Here is a 22,914-nt window from a genome sequence, read left to right on the forward strand (position 1 = left end):
GCAGCCAATTAACCTACCAGTATGTTTTTTGAGTGTGGGAGGAAACCGGAGCACCCAGAGGAAACCCACGCAAACACAGGGAGAACATACAAACTCCACACAGATAATGCCATGGTCGGGAATCAAACTCATGACCCCAGTGCTGAGGCAGAAGTGCTAACCACTAGGCCACTGTGCTGTACCTTTCTGCAGGTTGTAGGGTTTAGAAACTGGTGTCCATATGTCACATTACCATTCTACATTTTAGGGATATAAGGGGAGGCTACCAATGTAAATCCTCTCTAGGAATGTACAGTGATATGAGCACAGATCTGGCAATTGGTCACATTAGTTGTATTTGAGTACTGTTTTACCATCAGCCATGTATCATCCGTATTGCATGTCCTATAAGTTCAGAATAGGAGCAAAAGACGGAAAAGAAGCAAGGTAAAACACATTTTCATGCTTCTAGAGCTGCGGTGACATATGTGGAGACAGGACAGAGGAATTATTGTATCGCTAATGTGAAGAACACATGCCTGTATTGTGGAATTACTGGCACTCTCACCTCATGACCCAGGGTGTTTTAAATGGTACAGCCCCTTAGAAGAAGCTGGACCACTGCAATGGAACATTTATTGAGAACACCATTTAGGAATCCTTGTTCGGCTTGTTAAAGGATATGCTTATTGTCGGATGCTGTCAAATGACCTACCGGTTAGGGAATAACCTACCCTAAGGTACAGATCTAGATAAGTTAAATTGAAGTCAGTCGCACACAAAGAAGCGTGTAGCGAGAGTGTGTATATATAAATATAGAGGGAACATGGATAATGTGAAATTACTTGCTGATAATCTTCAATTTATCTAGATTGATCTGGCGAACCGAACGGCATGTCAATGTATTATGGACAAGAAAAAAAAAAAAGAGAAATAGTTCCGAGCAAACCTACTAGCTGTCAGTAATTCATCAACTTCAATGTGTCTCAAACTTATATCAAACATACATTAAATTATTAATTACTTATGTTAAAAAACTTATTTGCCATGGAACCATTCCATTCCTGTCATGAAGCCTAGGATTCTCAGACCCTGATCTGCCAAGTTTGATGCTACTCTTACCAGAGGCACGGAGTTTAACGTAGTGGCTGGTCTTCTCCAGGGACCCTCGCCAGAAGGTATGGGCATAGCTGCTTCCACTACGCAGGTCGCGTCCCTCGAGGGAGTACTTGGCGAGATTAGCGGGGAACAGGCAACATGATTTGCGAACGGCTGGAGGGTAAGCACTCGGACACTGCGGGCTGCAGAGCTTCCGTTCTGGAGTGGTGGAGATAAGGGCGGTGATCTGCAAGCTGCAGAGTATTACCACTGGAATGGTGAAGAGGAGAACAATGATCTGCGGGCTGCAGAGTATTACCACTGAAATGATGGAGATGAGAAATACACAACCTACTCAGAGCAGGTAGTAGACCTAAAGAACATGCACTGATTGGAGAGGGGGTGTCTTAAATAATAGGAGGCCTAATTTAGGGCCAATAGGAAGTCAAGCAAAGTTTTAAAGAGAAATCAACTAAGCTGGTGCCCGGCCGAAGCGAGAGAAGACGCCGGCGGTCGGGTGAGGAAGCCGGGTCTCGGTTTAGCAATACCGAATCAGAAGCGCGGCTCCAGGAGCACTCTTCGTGACCAAATCCTTTACAAATCGACTATGTACCTGATAACTCCTCTGGAATATTTACAATCTAGGACCTGAATGATTTCACTCATCTTCTTGCTGAAGTTGAATGAGAGGACAGATGGAGGAGCAAGCAGAAAACCAATTAAAAATTAGAGGTTTTAACAAAGAGACATGAAATGAATTGGAGATGCGAAGGTTATTAGGTAACTGTAATTTAAAAAAACACTGGGTTAAGGATTCGTAGAGTCTGATGAACTGAGAGGTGCAAATTTCATGCAAGGTACTTTAAGACGAATATTTGTGGTGGATAATCAAACTCGATACCCAATCCTGAAATCAGGAACGATCCACCTTTTCTTGTCAGCTAAAAAACTTGTATCTAGCTGACGATTTCTTGAGGAAGGTCCAAACGAGAGTCCAAAAGGACTATATATTTTATTCTGATTTTGTTCAGGAAAAAACAAAGTCCTTCTCCCACAACCTAAATAAAAAATATGCATACTTTGGGGCACAGGCGGTGCCCATTGCTGTTCCCAGAGTTTGCAAATATTTCTCATTGAATACAAAGTTATTTTTAAGATGAAATGTAGAAGCTCTATTATGAAATCATGAAATTGGCTCTTCTTGTCTATATCTAGGAAATATTATGCCAATTGTATCCAAATTTGATGATTTAAACTTACAAATAGGCATTCAACATCAAAAGTACATAGCCATCTTTCAGAATTAATTTCTATATTCTGTAATTTGCTTAGTAAAGGATATCCCTTTTGTACAATGGTAGTGAAATAAGACATTTTTAAATGCTGATCTACATATATACTTTATTTTTTTAATTTTTCAATGCTCAATAACTCCCCCAGAATTATTTTTTTCAAACTCATCTACCTTTAATTTCATCTTCTCATAGGATTTTTGTAAATTGTCCCAATTCCCACATTTAGGTGTTTTCTCCAGATTTGCTAATTTTCTGTGAAAGTTATTCGAGCATGAACCCATCATGTTTATCAAGATATCAATTAATCCTTTTGAGAATTGTAACAGGGTCTCCCTCCTACTTGTTTAAGTCTCTCATTGGCCAACTCAAAGGGTGGGCAGACTTTGGATCTTAACCCCCACAGGCCTGTGTTGTTTTTTTTGTGTTCTATTAGATCATGTGACCAATTGGTCTGTTTGTTTCTAGATCAACATTATCCTGTCCTGTGTCCCTCCACCTCCATATCGTTGCTAGTTAAAGTCTCATAGTACATGTTTCTGTTATTAATTGCTGTCTCTTGATGCATGCATATTATTGTTATTTCAATGACACAGACCATGTAAGCCTTCCAAAAAAAAACCCAAAAACAAATAAAAACACACTTCAAATTTGTTTCTAAACAGATTTTCTTTTAGAGACAGCAATAAACTGAAATATACTGTGTTTGGTACTCTCCTCACTGTAATAGCAAGTACTCTATTTGAATTTTATATGCTTATTAGAGGATAAACCAGAGACTGTCATGGCATTAGTAAAACACACCCAGCAATGTCTATCTTTTGACACCACGAGAATAGGAGATTTAATGTTACTCACAACTTTTACAGCAACATGCCGTAGCTGGTTAAGAGAATAAACTGGTTTGGATGGTAGGTTGTGGGGTTATGTAGCACATTCATCCTTCTCTGTGATCATGGACTGGATATACACAGGTAGCAAGCATTAAATGGACATCCATTCTGTCACAGTTTCACATTGCAATACTATAATAGAACGCTCCAGAGCAGCATTGCTGTTATTCATGTAGTATCAGTAGTTGCCACCTGGAAGACTTCCTGAACATCACAAAAAGTAATCCATTGTAAAAGAAAAAAAAAAAAAACTTTCCTTGGGTGATGGCTTCTAGGAGAACCGTTTAGTGTTAAAATCATTAAGTACATTTGTGGAACAAGACCCAGCAATCCCTGGCAGACACCACTTGCTCCTGGCTGCCTGACCCAAGGAACCTGCAAAAACATTTTTTTTGTATTAAATAAAGACTACACCAACCCTTGTTCATCATTTTATTGAATGGCTAATTAACAAAGGAATCCTTTTCCTGAAGAAGTTCATAGGGAATATTCACCCACAATGTAATCAAAAACTAAATTGAGGAGGGGAATAATCAGGAAAAAAAATGCAACTACTTAAGGAGCCTCACAAGGACACAGAACTTAATGGAGCTGGACAAGACTGATGTAGCGTTATATTCCGCATGTGAAGCATCTTTGCTTGTAATGTATACATGTGTCAGCATTGACAACACAATGTCATACAATATTACAGTGTTATCTAAGTGCAGTGCTATGCGTATGACATATTCCATATGTAGTTTATCTAATATCTAAATGACAATGAATTGAATGGAGACAGATAAGCTTTATGCATCTACCCAGGCATAAAGCTGTATTATGTATGTGATGTACAATACAATAATACACGATCTTATCTACCAGAGCGTGTACTGGTCTGTGTATGTGATCGTCAAAATAATGAGTAATGTGTAATGTTTACATCCACTCGTGTTGTGCTGCTTTGAATTACTATTGTAACCCATAACCCAGGTCCTGTATCTTACAGTAGCAAAATTAGGTTTCCAAAACTATGCATTAAATATATCCACCTACAACAGTAACATTATATAGTTCATATACTGATTTGGATTATAGATTAAGGGCAGTTTATCCACAAAGATAACAAAAAATAAAAAATTTAATTATCAATAAAAAATACAACTCTGCTATGGATCCTGATCTCTGGTGTTTGTCACCTCTTTTTTCCTATGGACATCAATGCAATGGCATTTAGATGATCTAGGGCAACGACCTACTAATCATTTGTGATTATTAGCAAATTTGGAAGCATTTTCCAGTTTTATTACTATTTTATCTTCAGAAGTCTTCTTTAATGTTAAGTACTTTAAATTGGCCAATGTTTAACAATAGATGGTTCAGATAGTGAATTGATCACTCGTAGCATCCTATCTTTCATGGGTTAGGCTCATTCTTGTAATTTATTCACAAAGTTTAAAATAATAAAACACAAGATGAACTAAGTGGCGAACAGCTCAAAACGCAGTCCTTGAGCAGCCACCTACATGACAACTCTGATCCACAAAGAGAGTAAATTATACAATGCCCAAAAAATAAAAACGAATATATTAACGGTGCTCGTGACTGACATCAATAAATGTTCATGCGTAGAACCTTGATGTTATTAGTCCCATTTGGCTTTGATAGAAAATGATTTAAGAAACGCTCGGGTATAATCAAATCTTTCACTAATGATTGGTCAATTTAGGTTTAAATAGCGGAAGTGCTCATATCCCCGCGAGCCTTGACAAAGATTATACAATCGAAACACGTCGGCTGGGGGCAGACACCTGTTTAGGATTACTCCCTTCCCCGAGGTCTGTGTGAGTGGCGTTGCTGGCTCTACTGCAACACATGATATATGCTGTATAACATCTACATGGGGTAAGAGGCATCCAAAGCAGGATGTGCAGTTGAAGGTTTTATCAAACTCTTATTCATTGTTTTATTCTACTGTTTTTCATACATCACTGTTTTTGTTATAATAAAACCTTTTTACAAAAGGTGATGCACTATTAGTGCTTTTATACATATACGCTTGTATGGATATATTCTGACCAGTGGAGGAAACAGAAAAAGACGGGATAGGAACACTAGAGAAAATAAAGACACCGTATTAAGTGCTGGATATTTAAACCATTCTGGTAAGCGCATACTCTGCGGGATATTCTGACAGAAGGCACTTGGTGAAGGTTGGTGTTGCACACAAGTGTTTTTATCTAAATCTAAACATGTCTGCACTATGTTTTTTTTTTCTTCCCTCGTTTCCTTTTTTGGTCCTTCTGCAGACCATCCTGTGAATACACGAGACGGAGAGTCGCATATCATCAGAAACTGACTTGATGAACTTATCAACTAGGTTATAAGAAAGGAACCACACATTTGAGACACTATATGAAATAAAAAGGTTCTATGCATGAACATTTAAAGACGTCAGTCACAAGCGTAATTCCTATATTCCTTTTTATTTTTTTGTGAATAAATTGTTCTTTATATATTTCATATACGGATTAAGATTATAATTGCTATTACTATATCTGGACACATTTAGTGCTCCTTGTACTTATCTTTGGTTGTCTATAACTTGGGGATCTGGTTATGCCTTTAGTAGCAGCTGTTTGTTACCCATCTATTGACATTTGTGTTATCAATGTCAGCCAACTGTTCTTGATTATTAAATGACAGAAGGGACTGGCTTCGTTACAGCCCAAGTCACTTTCATTTACTTTATGGCTCCTTGTTGGCTCTTATTTAGCCGTTATGTTTCAGAAATTAAATAAAGTCTTCCATTTTTGGGTATTTATAATAAGTAACAAAACAATTTTATGACAACTATAAGTCCTTAGTTTTACATCTGTTTATTGATTAAGTGTAATTCACACCTCAAACTCTCCTTCATAACAAAACAAAATAAATTAAAAAATCAAAACAGAAAAAAACCCCCACAAAGCAGATGGTGGCAAGGCTCAGACAAGGGGGTATATTTACTAAACTGCAGGATTCCAAAAGTGGAGATGTTGGTTATAGCAACCAATCAGATTATAGCTGTCATTTTGTAGACTATACTAAACAATGATAACTTGAATCTGATTGGTTGCCTATAGGCAACATCTCCACTTTTTCAAACCCACAGTTTATTAAATATACCCCAAGGTGAGATGGCAGCTGCAGAAAGCCACAGTCAGGAGATAAGGAGTACAGCACTGAACTATGCAGTAATGTCACTGGAGGAGAGGAAACTAGGAGGCAGCTTTGCACACACATTGTAGTCACTTCCACATTCCCTCTGCAGTCATGTTATTGGGGTAGAAAGATGGGAGGAGGGGTCGGGAGTCTCCAGACACATTTCTGAAGCAAGGGTTCAAGAACAGTCTGCAGCCACCCCTCCCTTTACACCAGCCCTGTTATTAGCTAAGGGGGAAAGGGAAGTTGGGTTAAGAAAAAACAAACACACACTGGAGCATTGCTGGTGAGGTAGTTGAAGCACACTATGTACCAGTGGTAAATTTGCCAGACACATTAGGAAGCCACACACACTTCTTTCTTTGCCTTTGTACATAATCATGTAGCACGATGTGACCTGTCTCTTGCTACATAGTCCCTTTTAGCAAATTACTTGTGCCAAGAACATTTATTTTTACAGTGGAGACAGATGGAGCGGATGTAAATCACAGCCACAATCTCACAATCCTTCTACAGCCATGGCGTTTAGAGGTCAGCTGCATTTATCAGTAATTGGAATAAAGTGAATTTACCTGATGATTAAAATCCTTGGGCACCTTTGTTTACTTCAACAGTACTCAAACTGCATTATAAATGAATGGTGCGGTCGTACACCAATACCACCAGAGGGGTCATGTCAGGTAGTCTCAACTTTAACAACTAATAATATTGGTGGCAGAGAGACGTTTCCCCTAACGAAAGACCTGATATTTCAACATTTTTTATCAATACTACTTGTTCGTTAACACTATAGGAGATGTCTGTACAAATGACCTGGGTCTTGGAGCAGTATGAATGGTACAAGTGAAAAATCCCGGGAGAGAGAACGAGAGAGAACGAGAGAGAACGAGAGAGAACGAGAGAGAACGAGAGAGAACGAGAGAGAACGAGAGAGAACGAGAGAGAACGAGAGAGAACGAGAGAGAACGAGAGAGAACGAGAGAGAACGAGAGAGAACGAGAGAGAACGAGAGAGAACGAGAGAGAACGAGAGAGAACGAGAGAGAACGAGAGAGAACGAGAGAGAACGAGAGAGAACGAGAGAGAACGAGAGAGAACGAGAGAGAACGAGAGAGAACGAGAGAGAACGAGAGAGAACGAGAGAGAACGAGAGAGAACGAGAGAGAACGAGAGAGAACGAGAGAGAACGAGAGAGAAGGAGAGAGAAGGAGAGAGAAGGAGAGAGAAGGAGAGAGAAGGAGAGAGAAGGAGAGAGAAGGAGAGAGAAGGAGAGAGAAGGAGAGAGAAGGAGAGAGAAGGAGAGAGAAGGAGAGAGAAGGAGAGAGAAGGAGAGAGAAGGAGAGAGAAGGAGAGAGAAGGAGAGAGAAGGAGAGAGAACAAGAGAGTGTCCCGGGTCCAAGGTGCAGTATGAATGGTGTTTCTGAGCTGGGACGCTCCGAGCCCCTGCAAAAACCCGGGATATTGCCGGGGCGGCAGTATGAAAGTGGTATAAAATGCTACAGGTCTAATTGCTTACAATATTTTTGGACTATAACCAATGCGCATTTAATAGGCTTTAAGAAAGTGCATTAACATAAATATTCATGTTCAGGAAAGGTCCAACTACTGGAGAGAGCCAAGGAAACCAACATCGCTGTTTGCATCTCCTCTTCAACTGGTTATCACACGGGGAGAGGATCCGGGGTCGTACCAGTTGGAGTGTATACATCAGAACCTTTGTAGTTCCTTGCACAGTTCTGCTAACTGGAGAAAGAGGCATTGGAGAGTTGAAATGAACTTAGGAAGAGATTCTTTAAACTCCACCAGTAATCGTTAACAAGAAGGAAGAACTATTCAACACCTCAGTTCTTTACTGAAAAATAATGGTAACAGAAAATGCTCATTCAAACTTTAATGTTAGTTTTGTTTACCCTATAATTTAAATTACATTTTAAGTACTTAAAAAAATAAATCACCAAATTAATTTTATTTCCAGTGTTTAAGTGGGTATGCACACAGGCATGGTACAAGGTGGTATGAGATCTTCATGCAGAATTATACTATATTCAATGAAAGAAACCAGTTCCACCAAGGATTTACTATCTACATGCCTATCTTACAACATTTTTATCAAATCTGGTATCTGAAGATACACAATGTATATATACATAAGTTAACGTATCTTACAGAGAGGTTAAAAATTCAAGTCACATAAAACTCCCCCAAAAAAAAAAGAAAAGAAAAGAAAAAAAAACTGTATTAAAAGTTGGTATATAAAACTTGAAGACTCTACCGGAATGTATAACGAATGGAAGCGCTGAGTCCACCTGTTAAAATCTGTAAAATTTAATGAAATCTGGAAACTGATAAAATGCTCCTTTTGTTCACAGTAGGTTCCTCTAATTAGCATGTAACAATATGGCACCCTAGCACACCAGATGAATTCATGAGGCACTTTTCTTAGTGACTAAACAAAAGAATAAAAAAACAAAACAAAACATTGTTACATGGTGGATGTCTGCTAATGAGAGAACCCTGGGTTACAGATACTATGAATGCACAAAGTCAAGCAAACAATTTGTTCAGATTTTTACAAGCACTTCCATCAAGAAGTTGTGTTTCTCTGGCCACTCTGAAGACTTTCCACAGGGCCTATGGATGAATGCAGCCCTCACCTAGGCTGCAGAAAAGTAAAATAAAAAAATAATTCAGGCACAGAACGATATACAATAGACTGGAATTTTACTAAAGACATTGGCAAGCTTTAAGCTCACCAACTGTTGTCACACTACAATACAAGCTCCATTGGCAACTGCTAGGTAGACTCAGATTGCCTATCTTGGAACTTATGGACAAAAGCTGCGGTGGAAATCACTTAAAGGTACTGGTAGAATCGGGATTTGACCACCCGAGTACCAGAAAGTTTATGGGGATGGGCATCAACAGCAGGACTAAAGTTATTCTTGTTTTTACTCTGGTAGCTCTCTCCATTTAACGTTTCAGCCGATTGTAGAGGTGTCGTCACGTGGGATAGGTTTTCAGTTCTGTCGCTGGGGGTGGCCAAGTTGTCTGGCGATGAAAGAGATGTACGAGAATTTGGCGTCAATGAGTCTGTTAATTTAGTGTTCTCTAAAATCAGCTCCTCCGTATTGAGCTCAGATGTGCTAGTGCGTAAACGTTCTCGTGCAAGCCACTCGGAGATTGAAAGGTCTTGCGATGGACACTTTGGCTTTAATCGATCCATGGCAGAAAGTTCAGCCTCTTTACCTCCCTGTGCAGGTTCATGGATTTTCCAAGAATTTAAAAAGCTTATTTCAGCAAAGTCTCTCTGTCCTCCCAGCGTGTGCCTCCTCCTAATATTCTTCTTCTTTTTGTTTTCGGCGGCATGTTCCTTTTCACTTCCGGTTCCAAACATGTCATCCGCAGATGCTTTCATACGCAGTTTGAGCCTATCGGTTATTTTAAGCCTCCAGCCAAGTTCCTGCTTTTCCGATTCATTTTTTACGGACAAGTCCAAGTTGGCGGATGGCGTTTCTTTCTTGATGACCTCAGCAACACTAGATGATGCGGTGGGTTTCTCACTCTTGCCTTCGGTTGAACATTCACTGTCTGTTTTTTGTCGTGTAGACTTTTTTCTTGATAAAGTGTCACATTCTATAAGTTTGTGAGAGCTGAACCGGCGCCTGTCCATCCGGGGAGTCGTGCTGTCCTCTGTGCAGCTGGCACTTCCGTCTGAAATGGCAAAAAGTGGATATATAATTAAATAATTGAAGCTTATGGACGGATATAATATCTATACATAATGACAAGTCTAATACAGCCTGTGACCTTGCATACATATAATATTACTGAAACAGCTTTTTTTTTTCTTTGCAGTTTTCATAGGTCAACATCAGGAGAACAATGAGCAGTAGATATGTTAATAAGACTTGCCAATGTACTTGCAACTTGTGCCCTATGTATGATACATTCAAACAAATCCCCTTGGAAGGACCATTTTACCTACATAAATCGAATTACTTTAAAAGCAAAGTAAAAGATTAAAATGTCCTATAAGGTTGTGAGCAAGACATAAAACAGTGACAGACTGATAATTTGGGAGAATATGCAATTATTCCTGGGTCTACCAATAATAACAAACCAGCTTTGTCTGACATGATGAATATAAGGAGTTGTTGCATCTATTATTCTGTATAAAGTTTTTATAGTAATATGTTGTATGAATTGAGGCTTATAGAACAAAGTGTGGAATACATGTGTTATGTGGCTCAAAACCTTTAGTGCTAAGGACGAGTGGGTGGACTGTTAATATAGATCGACTTAGGGTACACACACATACACCATGAAAACCTGTATATTACCTTCTTCAGCTCACTTAGCATATGGCATGCCCCATGCAGGATTATATATCGCGTGTATATAAAAGCATCGGTTTACTCCTGGAGTCTCCTTAAGAGCGCAAACATTCACAATGTGGCTTCATTAACAATAGAACAGTCAAGCCTGAAAATCTGTTTGTTGCCCTACCCTGAAGGCCCAGTTCTAATCATACACAGTGACCTACAAATGACGTGAAGGTTCCGAGTATACTCTGGTTATAGTTGATTTGCTTAGTAGTGAAAGAAACTACTGCATTTGGAGATTTGGGATCCCTGTCTTTTAGTTCATATCAAGGAACACACTGTATAAGACCCCTAATGAAAAAGGATTGTGAAGCATCACAGATGAAATAAATGAACACACACTTTCAAGCTAGCAGGAAAGTAGAATGCGCAAATGGTACGTTGAAGTGCCCTGATGCTTTACCACTAGCCCTGCAGAGTTACAGGACTGTCTCCACACAGATACCAATAGGGAGAACAATGACTGCCCATTGTGGACACAAAGAATAACATCTTTTATATTAACAGATGACTAACTGCTTATATCTCCCAAAACCCTCACGCACATGACTTCTTCGTACTGAAAACAGATGAATTCTGCCCAGCGCACAGGGCTCTGATGACCTCGACTGCAGCCTGGGTCCAAGTACACAAGCAGATAAGGTCCTTGGAGCCAAGGTGGAAGAGACAACACTATGTACTAAAGAAAACTAAGAGTCCTGAGGTCTGCCAGCATAGACTCATCCATCACATTGCACAATATAACTGACCTGCCTACACCGTCATCAACTGATGCTTAAGAAGCCAAATGTATTAACCAAGGTGACGGAACTCTGTGGACTTTGTTAACACAATAATGCCTCATCCTCTTCCCTCAACATAATCCACAATAACCTACTGGCTTTAACACGTGAAGATGCATTTGATACTACTGCTTGTTATCTTCCATACCTAACCCTTGCACCTGGGAAATACCATCTGGATGGTTAATGACTAAATAATAAAATATTACTAATGTGACAAACGGACATGAATACATATGTACTTATTGCATAGGAGGAGAGGTCCCTATACCAGTGATTCTATAGGTCCTTGAAATAGCAAAGTAAAAGGTCGAAATTTACAGTAAGGATCAGTACTTTAGTTTTAGGATTGGAGCATTGAATAATAGTAATGCAGAAAAGAAAACATAAGACTTCTCACAACATGTATAACTCACAAAGAATAGGTCAATAGGAAATTGCAAGTGTAACGTTACTGTACAGTGGCGGGAGAGTAGTGGTCGGAATATTAGCAATGACAAGTAATGGCTTTACCTTTGAAATAACTGAATTATTTAGCTATTCTTAAGACTCCAATAGTAAACCTCCATCCTTTAAGCCATGATGTATGCATCTTACACTATTAGAAATCCCTACTTTTATGTATGTGGAAAAATACTTCTGAGACTCCCTCTCGAGTGGTCATTTAAGCTATATATCGCCTGCAATGGGGACTCCTCTTCCGTAACCCAACTGATGATTAGAAACTTCAAGAACAACAAGCCTGATCAGCAAGAATGAAGGAGCATTTGAAATATTAGCTCCATATAGATTATAGCTACAACAAGGTGTAAACGACATGTCAAAGACTCTATACAAGATAGGCAATGATACTATGGACATATTAACCGTTAATGAATATTGAGTACAATGAATAAGGAGTTACCAGTAAGCCTCAGAGGATGACTGTGCATCTCAAAAGAACCTTTGTAAAGTTCAGTTGATAGGTTTGTAAATTTACTGGGACAGTTAATAAAACATTTATTCTGTCTCAAGAAACCTCCTAAGACCATTTCATAGTTTTCCTCAACTGTGCCGGACAGAAAAAGTGTCCGTTAAATCTGTGCCATTTCCATAGCTCAGCCCTTGTTTCTTATTTCCCTTCTCTTATCAGCATCCTCACCTTTGCTGTCTGCCACAGACTGAACCTCATGACTTATCTGGTTTGGTTCCAGCCCAACCATGTATGACGATGTTGTGGAGTAGTCGGAGGCGATGGAGCTCCCGTCTACGGACAGAAAGTCGCTGCCTTTTGTCTCCGGGCTGATGATAATGGTCGGGTTTGGTCTGTGCGTGAAGGTCTGGGATGAAGTGCAAAGTACAGTTTGTGAATCAGACATGATATCCTGGGAGGGGGGCGCTTGTTCCTGATCAGACGGCAGAATCAGTCTCAGATTGGGATATGTAGTGTGTTTTGGAGGACAAGGAGGTGGGTCATCAGGAGGTGCACTGTCCTCTCTCGGTTTACCATCCGCATTCTTTAGCGTCCGTGCTTTGGGTTTTGGAGGCACTTGTGCAGCTACAGAAGATGACGATTTGCTACTCTCCGACTTTCGAATTTCCACAGCAGTCTGATCCTTTTTGTAAAATACGTTGTCCAGCTCATCCTCCGAACTGCTCAGCTGGGGCTTCTCTTTCTGTTTCTTACGTCGACTGGCAGCAGCAAAGATAGAGGCCACTAGCAACTCTCTGCTATACTGATCTTTTCCAGATCCCCAAGAACCCTGTTGGAGGCAGAGAAACAGAGGTTACACGTGACATTAAGTGTCAAGACCATTTTAAGAATATAACACTTTATTTGTAGACATATTCCACTCTCCAGCAAACATACAGCTATGAATACCACCAATGAGATACAATAACTTACAAGGTCAGGGCACCAACAGCAGCATTTTTACATTTGCTATTCATAGTACAATTGAGGGGACACGGACTGACAGCTAACGGAGACGCATTTCCGTTGGGCTCTGTTCTGTATAGGACAAAGTAACAGCAGATGTAATGGGTTTTATCACATCCGCAGGACGCACCTGACCATGTAGAATAGAAGCAGCAGTAACATTTTGTGCCTGAAGGTAGCTTCCCATTTTATAGATCTGCAGGTGTACCTATCAGATTTACCCTGGTGAGTGGGAACTAGAGAGCTCACAGAGGTCTGTGTCTAAGAACCTAAGCTGGGCGAAACCTAGAGACCCCTTATTCTTAGGGCCGTCCGGACTGATGATATTTTACCAGGTTCTGGCCCACATCATATCGATTCACCACTGTGCTATACAACCTGTTTCTCTGCACCACATGGTCTTCCCAGGTAAAATACTGGTGTGGCTTCACATTCCACCACACTGTAGACGGACACTAAGGGCCTGATTCTTTAAGGAAAGTTAAGTAAAAAGAATTGAGTAAGTAGTCTCCTGAACACCACCATGTTACAATGCAAGGGGTGCAAATTATGTTTCTATTTTGGACATAAGTTAAATACTATCTGTTTTTCATGTAGCACACAAATATCAACTTTAAATGTCAGTGTACAAATAAGCTATCAAGTATTTGTGTACTACATAAAAAAGACAGTATTTAACTTATGTGCAAAATAGAAAACTAAATTTCACCCCTTGCATTGTAACATGGTTTTGTCCAGGAGACTACTTACTCATTTTTTTTTACTTAACTTCCCTTAATGAATCAGGCCCTAAGACATGTTGTACATGCTTCTTTCCTGATCTCTGAGACTCTGCTCTGACTAATACAAGAGAACCAACCACTATAAGTACCACTGTTTACTTCCACAAAAGTATATTTTGTTTTATCCTCATGATTGGCTCTTACTGTGATTTCTGTAAAGATGACTGTTCCCATTGCTCATGTCAGTCAGGTTTCATGGCTATTTCAGATAACACATCCACATCGACAATATTCATCTAGATCTATTATGAGAATCCGACAAGGCTATCGTCCCAATCATCTTTGTTTGAGGTTACAGTCCCCTATGGGGGGATACAGCATATGCTATGGAGGTGGCGGAGATGAGGGGTCAAACTTGCAAGGGACCTCCACCATGCTTCATTGTTGCCTGCAGACACTCATTACTGTACCGCTCTCCAGCCCTTCGGTGAACAACCTGCTTTCTGTCACAGCCAAATATTTTAAATTTAGTCCAGAGCACCTGCTACCATTTTTCTGAAGCCCAGTTCCTATGTGAGTCATCTGGCCTTGTATCCACGTCATTGATAGGCTTTTGGCTGCAATTCTTCCAAGACGACCACTTCTGGCCACACTTCTCCAAACAGTAGATGGGTAAATCTGGGTCCCACTGTTCTATTTCCAGTTTTGAGTCAAAGGGCTGGAGAGCGGTACAATAATGAGGGTCTATAGGCAACAGTGAAGCATGATGGAGGTTCCTTGCAAGTCTGGGGCTGCATTTCAGCAATTGGAGTTGGGGATTTGGTCAGGACTAATGGTGTCCTCAATGCTGAGAAATACAGGGAGGTATTTATCCATCATGCAATACCATCAGGGTGGCTTCTGATTGGCTCCAAATTTATTCTACAGCAGGACAAGGACCCCAAACATACAGCCAATGTCTTTAAGAACTATCTTATATCCTACATCCACAGAAGATCTGTGGTTAGTTCTCCAAGGTGTTTGAAGGAACTCGGCAGGGAGGTTGTTCCAAACACTGTGTGCAAGTGTACCTAGAAGCATTGATGTGTTGACTGAAGGCAATGGGTGGTCACACCAACTACTTGATTTAGATTTGTCTTCTGTTCATTTGCTTTGCATTTTGTTAATTGCTAAAAAATAAACTATTAAGACTTCTATTTTTGAAAGCATTGTTTGGAGGAAGGGGCCACACTATCATGCCATCTTTCTTTCTGAATAAAACATTGTGTTCTTTGACCCTAATTTCAATTATTTAAGATATTGGGCTCGGGACCATATCATAAATATTCACCTTCATTCGTTCACTAAGAGTTCCTTGGTGAGCAGACAGGGATGGCCAAGAAGAATCCTGGGCCTCGGGGTGGCTGGCTTTTGGACTGATCAATGATGATGGGATTTTAGACACCCCCAGTGTGGGGAGGGGATACATAATATCCAGTGTGACCCAGATAACTAATTTCCTTAAACCACTTAGATAATTTGAAGAACGAATGTCATATAAATAAGTTGGAAACTTAGCAACCAAAGTCATCAAGAATGAGCTGACTAAAGCTTTTTCAGATGGACAACTCAACCAATGTGGCCATTCATTGTACCTTCTGTGGTCTCAAACAATACATGATCTGAATGCGATCCTCATACAGATTGGTCCACAAATTCTGGCCACCCATGTCATCAGCCAGTTACAGCTGCTAGGAGAGCCAGTGCAACTGAAAAATGGGAGCCAGCTTTACATAAAACATTTTAAAGCCAAGATCCAGGACATACGGTGGTAGCAGCCAATGCTGATAACATGCTAATGCAGAATTGGTAGAGTCTCCGATGAGTAATAAAATATAATAAGAGTTGAAAGTTCCAGTTTAGAGAAGAATTTCGGCTTACCTTAGATTTTGAGGAGTCACTAGTAGCGGAATCTGCAGAGTGAAAATAAAAACAGGAAACATGTCGGTGGTGCACAATGAGAAACGTAATGGTGACAAATAATGCTAGGCTTCATGGAAAGGACAAGCACAGAACAGAATGTGTTGAAGCAGAAGAAAACAAAGGGGATAGTCATAGCTCACAAAAGATGCAAGCGTCACCACAGAAAGCCACCGCCATGAAAGGATGCTGTGATTTGTAGGCAGAACCAGCTCAATGATAGGAATGGCGAGGAACCCTGCTCTTCAAAATAAAAAAACAAACAAACACTGATGTCTAAAGCACTCTGATCTTAGCGGGAGGCCGACAAAATTTAAATGGATACAGAAATTAAAACACTGAACAGACACAGGCTAGTCTAGATCTGGGCTGTTCATCCGGATCCCCGATATTGAAATACACAGAGGAACTTTGCAAATTGGACAATCTTTGGGATTGCAGAACCAATGTGCAATCAATGCCGACTGCTTAAGAGTAGCAAGGATTCAGCATGAAGGTCTTGTGTTAAATAGGATACATAACCGTACTGCGCTACTGCTATAATGAAATGAGAAATGAACACCAAATAATTAAAGGGAAAGAAAACACAGGCTGGACAAGAATAGAGATAGCAGAAGGGGGCTAGCTGGAGGCTCTACCACATCAAACTGGAGTTATACTTTTATGCAGAAGTTATTATAATACAAGAGCTAAGCCCCATGCAACACCCCTTATGAAGACATGGCTAATGCTTGTGACTAATAAGACTAGTAGACCATACCATGCTATCTCTCCTCAGGGTCTGCTTCAGAAATAACAAGAAATGGCAGAGAGACTTTAAGAAAGTAACATTGATCTGTTTTAAAATAAGCTGAGCAGAGAAAAAAAATGTTGTACAGTGCAGAATTTTTCTTAAAATAAATTTCAAAACTTTAAAAAAATAAAATAGGAAAATATAATGTCCATTCACAAAAATCGGGGATTTCTGCAGACAAGGCAGCTACAATGGGGGCAGCAATCCTCCTTCTTCCTACAGTTCCAGCTGTCCATCACTGACATCATAGAATCCACTAGTGACATCACTGTGTGATAGACTCCTCCCATTTCACCTGTTTCAATATCAGTATAAATGTCTTGGTTCAGTAGAGGCAGTAAAACAAAACGAAAGCCCTCGGAACTAAAAACAAGATCTACGTAGAGATAAAGGGGTCATTTTGGGGGGTGGGGGGGGAGAACATGCTTGGTTAGTGCGACAGCAGGTAGGGAACGTTAGCTAAGAGAGCGTGTGATACTAGTACTTAGCCAAGGAATAGGTTGCAAGTGGAAAAACAGAAGGAAGAGTAACTTTAGTATACATGTTGAAGCTGTAATTACACCCCTCAATTCCTAAGTCGTACGTGTCACCGTCTCACGCAGGAGGCAGTTATTTTGTAGGCTGAAGCAATATGAGACTGTAGCCAATCGACTGGCAAGAAACTAGTGCCATCGCGAGGCTCAAAGTGCCTCATACCTCACTCGTGCCACTAGGCAGTAGTAGTAGCTTCAACCTGCAGAAGGGCCGACTCCACGGTGTACAGGACACATGAGCACTTTCAATGGATAATACAGAGATTTGTTTGTTGAAAGATTACACATTTGGTTAAAGGGACCCCCTGACAGAAACAAATTCACTTAAGAAAATGAGAACAACTTTTCTTTATTCTTTATAATTACTAAAAAAACAAAAACATACACAAGTTAATCTCAAACACTCCTCCTATAGAAATGAAACGGGTGAAAAGAACTGTAAACTACCATAAAAATGCACAAAAAAAAAAAAAAGCAAAATACTTTTAAAAATGCGGTTTAACAAAATTAGTCTTTACTTAAAAGGTTTTTTTTGGGGTATTTACATGCTCCCTACAATGCATAAGTCATTATTTTGCATTGAGGTCTAAAACCGGACCATATATGCACAGAGGATCCATGTTCCAATTCTATAAGATAATGTAACCATGCCAGTATATTCGTCTCCTAGCATCCTAATAGATACATTAGTTTCAACTATCTGGATTGAATCCCAATAACCAAAATGAGCCAAGTAATCAGTTATAATACAGCCAACGTTCTTGTCTTGGCTGAATATGACAGAGGATGTAGAGCAGACAGGTGGTAGAGGAAGTAAGAGTCTGGGGAGCTGACGGAATCCTCTAGGAAGGGCGGCTGCCTGTTCTCCAATCTTCCTCTACCAGCTCTGTGTAATCTTCATCTTCCTCAGCTGTACATCGCTGCTTCAAAGACTAAGGCACTTGTAGGATTATGGGAGATATTTTCTGCACCACAATAAACTGGATTTTTTTATTTAAATCTTTGCACGTTAAGACGTCAAATTATATGCACACTCATTTGTGTGGTATGCGCAGTCCTAATCAATATATCATGTCCCAAAACCGATCAGTAAATAGAGACTGGTAACCTCGCCTTGTAGTGTAAAGAGGAAGCAGTTAAACCGTTACAAACTACTGTGCCGTTAACTCTCCACAGCAAAGATGGAAATTAAAGGGATATAAAGCAGAATTGTAAGATTAGAGAAACATTCATAAGAACCTAGAGAAGCAGCAGAGTGGGTTTCATTAGCCTGCGGTGTAAGACGGTCTGCGCAGGCGTGAGTTACCTGATACGTCTCCAGGGGATAATCCGGTCCTTCCAATGTTGGGGAGTAAATGATCTATGTTTGGCACAGGCTGAGACTCTACTGTGCTTTCCTCCTGTACACAGTTGATAAACAGAGATCTCTTCAACATCGTTACACACAAACTTATAGCTACTCTAAAGACTCTAAAAGAGAAACAGCTGTCAATTAACAAACTAGTCAAAATTATTCCAAGATATTAAATGTATGCAAATTTGGGTTGACTGCACTGCTCAATTCTTTCTGTAAGTGCTGATTTAAAAGAACCTAAAAAGGTAATCATGAAAGAAATCTGTATCCCATTAAGAACATGTGAAAGTGCAAAATAAAGGTTGTTTAGAGACGGTATGTAGCAGAAAATTGTCTATGTTTAATATTCAGTGAGGATGCAGTACTGGTAAAAGGCCTGTAGGTGGCAGTGGTGGTGTTTGCAAATCTTTCCCTAAGCTGTAAATAAGTGCATTTTTTTTTGTGGAAACAAGTGGGATAATTAAAGAAGTGAAATACATTATGCAGAAACATTTTTATTTCAACCCGGTGTGTCAAAATATTTTAACGATCCTCTGTTTTAAAAGTGGAAAAGGGGTTACATGATCTGTAACTATGTATCACCCTATACAGGACTCATGTGACTGTATTAACACAATTTAATTTCTATTCATTATTACAGCTGCTCATTAAGAAGATAAAAACCAAAAACTCAATTTCAGGCATGTGAGTACCAGACAATATAAGTTTTATGCCATCTTCCAGTTATCGCCTTATAAATAAACATAAGCCAGCAACAATACTTACAATTAGCTCATCTGCACTTTCTTCACAGAAAAACCAGTCATGCTAAGAAACAAAAATGCACAAAAAAGAGGGTGTAAAACACAAGCACAACACAACAAAAATAAATAGATGACATGGGCTTACAAATACTCACACATTGAATAAGTGTTTCCACTATTTTGTATTGGTCGGGCATGTGGGTGACCATGTGCGTCATGTTGTCTTCTGATGTTCGGACCAAAGTCGGGCCAAAAACAATAGCCAAGTTTCTCGGTTCCATCTAGTAAAGAAAACCATGATGCAGTCACACAGATAAATGATTAGATGAGATGACGGCTTAAAGGATAGTGGATTAAAAACAAATTCTCCCTCCGGCATATTCTGAGAGGTTATGGTTATAGAATTGTGTTTCCATACTTCTCCCGACCATCCAGCGCTGGCCATGATGTGATATAGCAGCATTCTATGTATTTGTGAAAACAAGTGGTCTATATATGTAATTTGGACAGGCAATAGTTGCTCTGACTTCATCTGTTGGCAAATAGGACTGATCGCACCAGGCCAATCCCAACACATAAAGAACAAATGACATCACAGATGCATGCATCCAGTGATGTCACCAATTTCTAGGGAAGTGATTGGCTGAATATTGGTTCAGCCCACACAGGCTGCCAGCACCGTATGTAGGTGATAGGTGCATCTTAATATAACAGACATTTCAAACCAAAATCCCAATTGTTCGGACTGTTTACCTTGTTTTTCTCTGCGTTATCTGCCACAGTCTTCAGATGGGTACAAAGAAATTTGAGAGTTTCAAAGTGATGATCTGGTAAATCAAGAATCTGAAATGAATAAGATAGATATCTGCTTCAGTCGTATCTGATCTGACAAGGGCAGATTTCAGGGGTCCATTTATTTTGAAATCATGGATCATCAACACTGGACACTCAGCCAGATGCAGACTAACGCCCAATGCTCTGGTATCACTGCCCTTCACTTGTGATCTTAAAACCGCTTGATTAATAATTTGGTAAACGCTGTCTTAGTATGTGCATGGTAGCCGTCATGTCTGCAGACTAATCATAACTAGTACTTATAATACATAAACCCAACAACAGGCAGGCAGAAGACGGCACTGGTAGAGAATGATGTCTGAGCCCTCCCACCTCTCTTTTGGCAGACACACATTTAGGAAAGTCAGTCACCCATAGTAGTTATCTAACCTGGTGGTGTAAGGTGGGAGGGGGGAAAGTGCACATATTTAGAGGAGGAGATTAAAAGGAGTCCATACAAGAATATTATTACTACACAGAGCGGGCTGTGCTGTGGACATAATACAAAGACCGCCTAATTTGTGGTGTCCGTTTTTATACATTGTATGCGTCTGGTCCCTTTGTAAACTGTAACACTAATAAATACATGTGTATATTCAATAAAAAACTGGCAGGTTTTTTTTGCTTTAAACTTACCAAACTTTTGAGTGTTCTAAGCCTTTCCATGGGGTCTTCCCTACGGTTTGCTTCTATGAAGTCATTGTATCTCTCTGAAAATGAAAATTATATTCAAATTTTTACAATTGGGAACAAACATTAATAAGACAATACTGGGTAATACATACAGAGAGGTAAGAGAACCCTGCTCACAATCTATAGGACACAAGTAGAAATGCTGGGGAGCAAATCATTTTAATTGAGTCTCGGTCAATGATGTAAGTAATTACGGAGATCTCTGTATAACTATGTTCAATACGGAGGCACAGAGTCCTTATTTTAAGGTTTACAGCGTCCCTGGACCAGTCACCACACAACAGAGACAGCCACTGCGCTGGTGGAACAAACATATACCCAATCAATGTAACAGGTAGTAGTGTTGTAGAAGGAATGAGTCAACCTGGAGAGGTGATTAGAGAAGCAGAAGGACAATCCTAGTATGTCCCATTCTTTGGAACTATTGAAATCCACTTTTAGAATACATCATTTACCAAATTTAATCAACAGAAGGTAACCAAAATTCACTCAGCCATTTCAACAGCAAGAGAAGAGGACGGGGTACAGATTTGGTGAGTGTGTTATAGCTCAATGCTCTACATTTAGAGATCAAACTAAACACTATTCTGACCATAAACTGTTCTCTACTGGCTGCACTGAAACCAAACAGCCAGAAAAACCACCAGGTAGACCAAGAACAAGAATCAAACACAAATAAGTTAGACAGAATTGGCCAGTGTTTGGGAGAATGTAGAGCAGTGAACAAAAACAAATGTAGAGAATAATCATCACTGAAGATTCTTACCATTGGTAAACAGAGGCTCTGGGAGTTTTCGAAAAAAGGATTTCAACAGACTGCTAATTACATTCAAGTCTCGCCATTTCTAGGATATAAAAGAAATGTAACTTAAAACAGACTGCATTACACCTCTTCAGCATGGGGTCACATATAGGACAGGGCTGGATAAACATACATCATCTTGGAGATCGATGTCCGAGCAGCCTTTGTTGAGTTCTTCCTGCATACTGGCTATAGCTGCGTTATTCCCAGGGACTCTGTATATACCAGTGTTCTCCAGTCCTCTCTCTTCAACCAGTTTACAGCACAGATCCACTATCAATGGAACATACTGCAAAGAAATGGTTTAGGTGTTAGCTGTGAGATCCCACCATAAATAAAAAGACGAGAGCGGATTGGAATTGCCATTTACTTTGTTTGACAGAGCTGGGGGACAATCGTCTAGTCGAACACCAAAGGTTCCAGCACAAGTGGCCTTCTTCTCAAATGTCTTCCTCATGATGTTATTAATACCTCTCTTCCACGTACTGTCTTTAGGTGGACTGGTATCATCTTGGATTTGAAAAAAACAAACAAAGTTTATAAGTTTCTGAAGAACGACCAACCTTATTAAAAAGGAATATTTTCATGTGTGAATGAGTCACAAGACTAACAGAGTGATCTGCGAGTCAACAACGTTCTCGGTCATGCAAGAGAAGAGACTGAGAGTCTCTTATAAAACAGGTTCGGTTCCAAAGTAGCACCCATGCTTCATACACAACACTACACAGTATACTCATTAACAAGTAACTAAAGCCATTATTTGACATCTTACCCTATCGACAACACAAGGAAACACAAGAGAATTTTTAAAAGAAAAAGTGCAAAATGTTCAATCAAATAGCGCGGTATCTTCTAACTTAGGTGTGTCAGACGCTAATCCTCATGTTCCGGGGGCAGGGCAGGATGTCAGTGCTCTCACGAGTTTATAGCGGCATCCCCTAGCTGACAGCGCATC

General features: G+C 39.9%; 1 protein-coding gene across 3 annotated transcripts in view; it reads right to left on the reverse strand.

The window, feature by feature from the left end:
- Positions 1-8,391: 8,391 nt before the first annotated feature.
- ARHGAP21 (Rho GTPase activating protein 21) overlaps positions 8,392-22,914 on the reverse strand; it is a 127,538-nt gene continuing 113,015 nt past the window's right edge. For all 3 annotated transcript variants that reach the window (XM_075211967.1, XM_075211968.1, XM_075211969.1), the window contains 11 exons: positions 22,330-22,469; positions 22,093-22,248; positions 21,924-22,002; positions 21,101-21,174; positions 20,384-20,473; positions 19,786-19,911; positions 19,653-19,694; positions 18,840-18,933; positions 16,169-16,200; positions 12,750-13,350; positions 8,392-10,155 (listed from right to left, as the gene is read on the reverse strand). In XM_075211967.1, the coding sequence (XP_075068068.1) occupies positions 9,299-10,155; positions 12,750-13,350; positions 16,169-16,200; positions 18,840-18,933; positions 19,653-19,694; positions 19,786-19,911; positions 20,384-20,473; positions 21,101-21,174; positions 21,924-22,002; positions 22,093-22,248; positions 22,330-22,469 (2,291 nt within the window). In that variant the 3' untranslated portion in view covers positions 8,392-9,298. The remainder of the gene's footprint in view (positions 10,156-12,749; positions 13,351-16,168; positions 16,201-18,839; positions 18,934-19,652; positions 19,695-19,785; positions 19,912-20,383; positions 20,474-21,100; positions 21,175-21,923; positions 22,003-22,092; positions 22,249-22,329; positions 22,470-22,914) is intronic.

This window comes from Mixophyes fleayi, chromosome 5, assembly GCF_038048845.1.
Source record: "Mixophyes fleayi isolate aMixFle1 chromosome 5, aMixFle1.hap1, whole genome shotgun sequence".
NCBI classification, from domain to species: domain Eukaryota; kingdom Metazoa; phylum Chordata; class Amphibia; order Anura; family Limnodynastidae; genus Mixophyes; species Mixophyes fleayi.